Source organism: Chenopodium quinoa, unplaced genomic scaffold, assembly GCF_001683475.1.
Source record: "Chenopodium quinoa cultivar QQ74 unplaced genomic scaffold, ASM168347v1, whole genome shotgun sequence".
NCBI lineage: Eukaryota > Viridiplantae > Streptophyta > Magnoliopsida > Caryophyllales > Amaranthaceae > Chenopodium > Chenopodium quinoa.
This window is the reverse complement of record NW_018744502.1, coordinates 1,778,586-1,786,642: the sequence shown is the minus strand read 5'-3', so window position 1 is coordinate 1,786,642 and position 8,057 is coordinate 1,778,586. Positions and strand designations below refer to the sequence as shown.

The 8,057-nt window shown below is 32.3% G+C and overlaps 1 protein-coding gene across 1 annotated transcript; it reads right to left on the bottom strand.

The window, feature by feature from the left end:
- Positions 1 to 458: 458 nt before the first annotated feature.
- LOC110698180 (cation/H(+) antiporter 2-like) lies at positions 459 to 6,205 on the bottom strand. The gene is made up of 4 exons (XM_021875581.1): positions 5,754 to 6,205; positions 2,358 to 3,359; positions 1,266 to 2,182; positions 459 to 726 (listed from the first exon to the last, which is right to left on the bottom strand). Exons 1-4 carry the CDS (start codon positions 5,904 to 5,906, stop codon positions 459 to 461), a joined length of 2,340 nt encoding a protein of 779 aa, XP_021731273.1. The 5' UTR covers positions 5,907 to 6,205.
- Between the last annotated feature and the right edge of the window lie 1,852 nt (positions 6,206 to 8,057).

Sequence of the window (8,057 nt, the reverse complement as noted above, 5' to 3'; positions counted from 1 at the left end):
ACAATAGATCGTAGAAAGTAAAAGATTGAACGATTGGTAATTTGGTATTGAGAATTATATGACAACCAATTTAAAACTTTACACAAAATTTGATTCATGAAAAAAAAAATAAAAATACTCATAATACTTGCAATTCCAGGCCACCAATAATGAAATGATTTCTTACACAAAGTTCTACAAGGTATTGAAAGTTCCAAGCTAGTAATAATGTAGTACCAGGATCTAGCATAGATCTAAGATCTAATTAAGGCAGAAAATAGAAATTAGCAGCTCTAACTGGATCCTAACTAAACTACATTGACCTATCTGATATCTACCTAATGTCTAAAGGTCGATAGACTATAATACCTGCAGTGGTGAGTCAAGATATGTACGAATGTACGCCTCAGTGACTTGGAGTCTTTACTTGGACATAAGAAGTAACAAATCTTCGTCATAAGACATACACAAGTTGTCAGTCAGTCTAATGGAGGCTTATATTGTTGGATAATCAATATTGAGCAATTCGGGTCAAATTCTGATGAAGCTAAGAGATCACCCACATTGCCAAGTTCTGGGCATTCTTCCCAATCACTCATCCCGGTAGTTATGGGTGAATTCCGGCGTCCCCCATTCCCAACTACAAACAACTGGTACATATCTATAATGTCTCTCAAGGCAGTCGCTGTTTGGTCTCCATTCTTCACACGCTTCTCTATGTATGCCACTTGACCGGAAGTTACATACCTAATAACCAATCATGCCAAAATAAATACACAGTCAATCACCATTATGCTTTAAATTTACCACAACAAAGTCATAAAAGATTAGTGCGCACATGCTTTGAAGGATGTCCTAATAATATACACCATAAATCTAAAACCATAGATAAATATAAAGTCAAATTACGTATACACATCTTGCAAAAAAACATGGAGCTTTAATATATTTATACCAATCTTGAACAAGGTCAATTTTTAAATGGTAATCTAATAAACCTCTTAATTAAAATTGAAGAAGAGAAAGGTGAAAAAAATGGAGGCTATCTTCTAAGCTACAAGTAATTGAATATCCAACCAAGGAGGACATGCTTGGCTTCATTACTCTAAGGCTCTAATGTCTAATCTCTTCACCTAAATCCATCACAATAGAATTGAATACAATGTTTCAAGTTTGACAAACTTGTTATTACCAATTAACAAACAAATTATGTTGTCTGTCTATAATGAAGGTCATACCATGATGAATAATATGAAAAAAAATCATAAAGCTTCTGCACGTGATACCTGTTGTAGAAATTCTCTAGAAAGGCATCGTCTGCCTCATCTTGATCCCCACGACTTGGCATTGCCATTAATATTTGCTCATTATCATGTGATGCAATATTGATCCTCTCTGGAGTATTATCATTTGAAGATGTTTGGAGAAACCTAATGACAGTAAGGTTCATGCCGAGATGCATTGCAATGTATGTACTAAGAGACAATGCTTCACGATCATCAGGTCCACCAAAAAACAATGCTGCAACATGTGGCTCTGAGTTTAAATTAGCTGATTGTGACGACCCCATAAGTCCACGGTCAACAAGGATGGCAACCGTGCAAGGGGCATGACGGAGCACTCTTTGATTAGTTGTTCGTATACCCTCCTTACCACTTTCCATTTTTCCATCTATTCTCTGATGCTTATGAAAAGGGAGGATTAGAATTGATGCTCGCAAATCTTCAGCTACGTCACACACATCCTCAAACATTTTTGATATGGATGAGACAACCTTCAATTGGCGAATAAATATTCCTGTCTCATGTATGAAGTCATCTACACCATCATTGATCTCCACTGCATCATTTCCACCATAGGTATCATCATCACTTAGTTCATCATCCTCTAACTGGTGATACATCTTACTTGTTCTCTTCTTTGGAAGAAGCTCAACCAAGTGCATAAGGTAAGCACATAACGGTAAATCTTTGAACCAATTTAACCATCTGATAACTTTGACCATAGTTGAAACATTACGAGGACCATGAACACATGCCAGCACCCGTAGCTCTGTTTCTGGATTTTGTTGCTCAAGGGGTCCTGCCCTATAAGTGAAGGTATGGCTATCCTTCAAAACAATAAAAGTAATGGCGATTCCTGAAATCAGCGTATTCAAGACTATTGTTATTATCATTACCTCAACGAAGCTATTATTCCAATCCTGCAGCATTTCAAAGTGAAGATCAATTAGGTGTAAAATTTTAGAAATCTATGTATAATGAATTTAAAAAACTTTTAACAATTTTGCCAGACCGATATTTTTGTAATTTGTAGTGTGAGGATACATGTTCATTACGAGTATAAGTGTAATCTGTTTTAAGAACTGGTATGCTTACCGATTTCAATTTGATAGCGCCTAAGATAATGACGTCAAAGTGACCTTTAAGATTAAGTAACAAACCAAGAACAATCCCTTCTTTCAATGGAATCTTCAACCGATGACAAGCAATAAGAGTGCCCGAAATCTTGCCACCAATGCTTAACAATAAAACCACCACAATGCCTATCAAATTCTTAGGGATAGCAGCATCTTCTAAGTTAGCTTGAAAACCAGTGTAGCCAAAGTAAATAGGGAGCACAAAGGTATACACAGTATAAGATAGCTTGTGGCTCATTGTTCGAGCAGTTTTTCCTTTGCGAGGGAAAGTCATTCCAAGAACTAATGCAGCTAACAAGCTATTAGCAGATCCCCATCTATCTACAACACTTGAACTAAGAAGGACTAAAAGAAACAAAGGAGCAATTTGGGTATTTTTTAGATACTGACTATCAGGACTTAGCTTGTTAAGCAGAATGGCTATATGTCTCACTACGAAGCTAACAATGGCTGTGAAAAGCAAAGACCAAATCCATTCTCCCCACTTAAATCCACGACCGTCTTCAACAGTCTTCATAACTAGACCCCCACATAATATACATGTGATATCATTAACCAATGAAGCACATACAGATAAACGTCCAAAGTCAGAAGTTCCTAGCTTTAATTCGGCTATAAAGCGGATAACAAGAGGAGAGGCTGAGTTAGCTACTGCCAACATGAAAAGAAACATAAACGATGGAAAACTTTCATGTTTCTTCATAAAATACTGAAACATCAAGTATGAGATAGCTCCAGCAATGAGAATACATGGTAATGCAGCTGCAAATGTAACAATACTCGCAGCACGTAGGTGACGCTTCATATAAGATATATCTAGCTCAAGACCAATCAAAAATACAACACACGTTCTACCAAAAAACGCCAGCACATTATAGTAGTCAACTGAGTTCGAGCGGAGGAGGTATTTTTCAAACGGCTTTATCTTAGCCAAAAGTGATTGATTAACCAACAACCCAGCCTGTTTAAGAAATTTAGCATTAATCATTTTTAAAATCAATAGTTACTTCTAAAAACATCTGTTATTTTTATATAGCAACATCCAACAACAAAATCTATTACAAAGTTTTCTTTAATCTTTTTTTTTTCCTAATTAGATATAATACCTTATTTAAAATTTAGTTGAGTAGAATTGATGAGAGTGGATAGTAATGAGGCCAAATATAACGAATGTTATAATATATTGGATTATTATGGTAGTTTTTTGTATAGGAAAAATTTGGGGCATACATAAAGGGATAGAAGAAGTATATGGTACAATCAACTAAAACAACAAAAAAGCCTCTCTAAGTTTTTTTAAAGGCTTTTTTGTTGTTCTAGTTGTACCATATACTTCCTCTATAAGTTAAAATATGGTAACATAGTAATCCTTTTTTTTTTTTTTTTTTTTTTTTTTTTTATATTTGCATCACTTTGACTTATACACTATTTACATACACTTTTTAATTAATTTTTTTAGAAAAGTGACTTTTGATACTACTAAAATATCCAAGTTTGATTTTTGCTACCTATATCTAATATTATTTTTTTATTTTCCAACCACCAACAATCCAAAAATATAGATTTTACTACCCACTAATAGTTTCTGTTAAAGAAACCATTAGTGGGGCCCGCTTTCAACTATTAATTTTGTTTTTTTTCGATTTGCGTGTTGAAAAATGTTATGTTAGTTTTAGGAGTCATTTTAACCCTTAAGAATCCAATTTGAGTTCGAAATTGATTAAAAAAAAAAAAGTTAAGAAATGTATCGACTTGCATGTTAATATTTTTTTTGCCATGAAAATTGTTCGTGTATGGTTTTGGAGATAGGTTTAGACCTTTAGGATCCAAATTGAGCTCAAACTAGACATAATAACGTAAAATGCCTGGTTTTGTGAGTCCAATAATGTCAATTTGGATACGCAAAACGAGGAATTTATATTTTTTTGGTCAATTTTGAGCTCAATTTGGATCCTTTAGAAACAAACCGACCCCCAAAACTTTACTCGAACAATTTTCGTGGCAAAAAGAATGGTGACAAGCAAATCGATATATTTCTTGACACGCAAAACAAGACATTTATGTTTTTCTTTCCGATTTCAAGCTCAATTTAAACTCATAAGAACCAAATTGACCCCCAAAACCTTAAGGGAACATTATTCAATATGCAAAACGAGAAAAAAAAAACTTAATAGCTGACCACTAACGGAAAACGTTAAGGGGTAGCGAAAGCTATATTTTTGTGTTTTTGCTGGTTGTAAAATAAAATAAAATTTTAGATATGTGCAAAAATTAAAGTTGGGTATTTTAGTGGTACCAAAAGTCAAAATTTTCATTTTTTACTATTATAAAATGAATACTTGTCGTTATGTAATGTATCATAGGATTAATTACGGTGTCACTTTCACTATTTAATTTTTGTTTTTTTACAATATTAATTTACTAATAAACAATTGAAGATATTAATGGTCAAAATTATGTCTCGGAAAATATAATGATTAAAGTAATGCAAATATTTAAAATACTAAGGAAGTATATGAATTTAGCTTATTGGGATTAATACTTTAATTGAACATCCTCATTTCTAAACATTTAACACAAAAGATTGATGAATCGAAATATTAAATCAACTAAATGTCTGTGAATTTGCTAAATACTCTAACTAGCCTACTAGCTTATGCCAAACAACCCTTCATATCATGACATTGGCCTAACCCTCTAAACTTCTTAAAATTGCAACAATTCAACCCACGTACAAACTTGGACCACATCTTTTTACTAATATAGTATTTGGTTTTTTTTTTTTTTTTTTGTATGAAACTAATAAAATATATATATTCAATGTATTAATTTTTAATACTTCACACACATAAAAGTTACGCTACTTTCTAATATGGCTATTAGTGGTCAAAGTTGTTCTTGACAAAAATAACAGCTGCTTTGAATTTTCTCCTTAATCTTCCAATTGAAAATTACGAAATATATAATTGATGTCATGACATTTCAACATTGCATATATAGAACATACCACCCAAATCCAATATTCAAGTGATTTTTGGCTAATTCCTTAATGTATCAATACTATATTAAATGTCATATATTAATGTGATTATAAATATACTTCCTTCAATTCCTTTAAATTGCATCAATTTGGCTAGCACATTTATCAATGCAAACTTTGCCATTAAAATTTAAAAAAGACATTAGAAAATATTAATAAGCCTTTGATAGAAGTATGCATTGAGATAAACACAACATTATCTTTCCTAATGACAACCTATTGACTATTGAGGAACTACGTTTTTAAAATTGCACAAATGTAAAATGACTACTTTGTTAAATATAAAAAGAATAGGGGAAAATAGAATGGACGTACAGTAATTTGAGGAATAGGCGTTGGAATGCCAATAGACTTAACACCAATTTGTAGAAGGTGAGAAACAGAAAGAAGTAGAGATGCCTGCAGACCCATCGCTATTACTGGGTTAAATAAGTCATTCCCACATAATACTTTTCGTGTAACATCCATATTCTCTCTCTCTCTTTTTTTTTTCCCTCACAATTTATCAATCTTTTACCAATTTTTTGATGTTTATTAAAGATAAATAAAAATGGTTATAAAATTGAATTTGTAACAACAATAATGCTTAAAATTGATGAGAGTATTGGGAATCCCTTTTCTCCCATCTTGTATAATTCCGGCGGCCCAATGTGTAGATAAATTTTGAAAAGTATGATAATTTTAGGTGTTGTTGACATTGAAGATAGTTGGAGAGAGAGAGAGGTTTGGTTTGCATGCTTTTTTTTTTTTTTTTTTTTTTTTTTTTTTTTTTTTTCTATTCAAATGCTTGTTTTTTTTTTGTGTATCTTTGGTGGAAGGCCTTCGTTTCAGGAATTTATCTAGGAAAACCCTTCAAAATTAACTTATTTTCCACTTCTACACTTTTGATTTCTTGCATTTTTTTTGTTATGATATAAACAACTCATTATCACATTACATATATTTCAAAAATGTTATAATATTGTTAAAGTATATGACAAACTTATGCATTGATCAATACTCCAATATTCATGCTAATCTACTTAAATTTTTTCTTTAATATTATATAATATATTAAGTCCCTATATATTATTAGACAAACTAAGAATTATAAAGATCTTATAGTTCAACCACACTTTATAAAAAAAAAAAAAAAAAAAAAGTAATATATTTAAGGAAATCAAATAACTTAGTCAAATTTAATTAGTCACATAGTCAGTGGCGGACTGGGCCTTGTGCCTGGTGAGTCAAAATGACTCACCAGGGCCCAAAAAAAAATTCTAAGTTTTTATTTAAAAAAAAAATTATTTTCTAAATTCAACCTGGTGAATCCCCACTTCCTCAACTCCTCAAGCCCTAGCGCCTGCCCTTGCTCTTCGCTTCTTCATCTTCACCCAAATCCCGCATTCCCGCCGGCAGCCGACTCTGTGAGACCTCCAGACGACCAGCAGACCAGACGACCAGACCTCCAGTGCTGCTCATTCTTCTCACTGCTCACTGCTCTTCGCTTCTTCTTCATCTTCGCTCACTGCTGCTGCTGCTGCACACAGGCGGCTCCACTGCCTCCACACAGTGATTGGGTATCTCATTCTTCTCTCTATTTCGTTGATTCTGTTAGTTTTTTGGTAAAAGTTTGAAACTTTGGTTGATTTTGTTGTTGTTTGTTTGGTAAACTTTGAACCTTTTGTTAATGTTGTTGGGTTTTTGATGAAATTTGAACCTTTTTTTACCATGTGATTATGTGAATTGTGGTCAGTGTTTATTTAGGGTGTTTATTGATGTCAATTATGTCTGTCAAATTGTCAATACACCATTGACTTTGGTAGATTTATATGGGGTTTTGCATATGTGCTGATTTCATTGGCGATTCGGACGATTATTTATTCAATTTTCAAAATGAAGAGAAAACGCACTCCAAACGAAATGCAAAACATTGCTAGCTTCTTTGCTAAAAAGAATCCTACTCCAACTTCTCTTCTACATCCAACACAAAATGAACAAATTATATCTCCACCTCAAGAAAGTGAACAACATTCATCTCCATCTCATTATTCAACTCAAAATTCCCCTCAAAATGAACAAGGCCAATGTTCTCCTAATGCCCCAATCTTTGGTGAAAGATTAAGTGAACATGAATTTGCTAATCTTCCACAAGATCCAGGAAAGAGGAGAAAGATGAGTCAATTTCATAAAGATTATAGAGATTTATCACATTACATATATTTCTAAATTTTTACATTCTGTTCTAAATTTTTTTTGTTATGATATAGACAACTCATTATCACATTACATATATTTCAAAAATGTTATAATATTGTTAAAGGATATGACAAACTTATGCATTGAACAATACTCCAATATTCATGCTCAATCTACTTAAATTTTTTCTTTAATATATATAATATATTAAGTCCCTATATATTATTAGACAAATTAAGAATTATAAAGATCTTATAGTTCAACCACTCTTTATAAAAAAAAAAAAGTAATTTATTTAAGGAAATCAAATAACTTGGTCAAATTTAATTAGTCACATAGTTGATGATAGTATGTAAACACAAGTTGGTACAAAGCTATAACAACTATTGTAAAATTATTACAGAATTAGACATTGCCAAAAATAAAAGAAATTAAGGTATT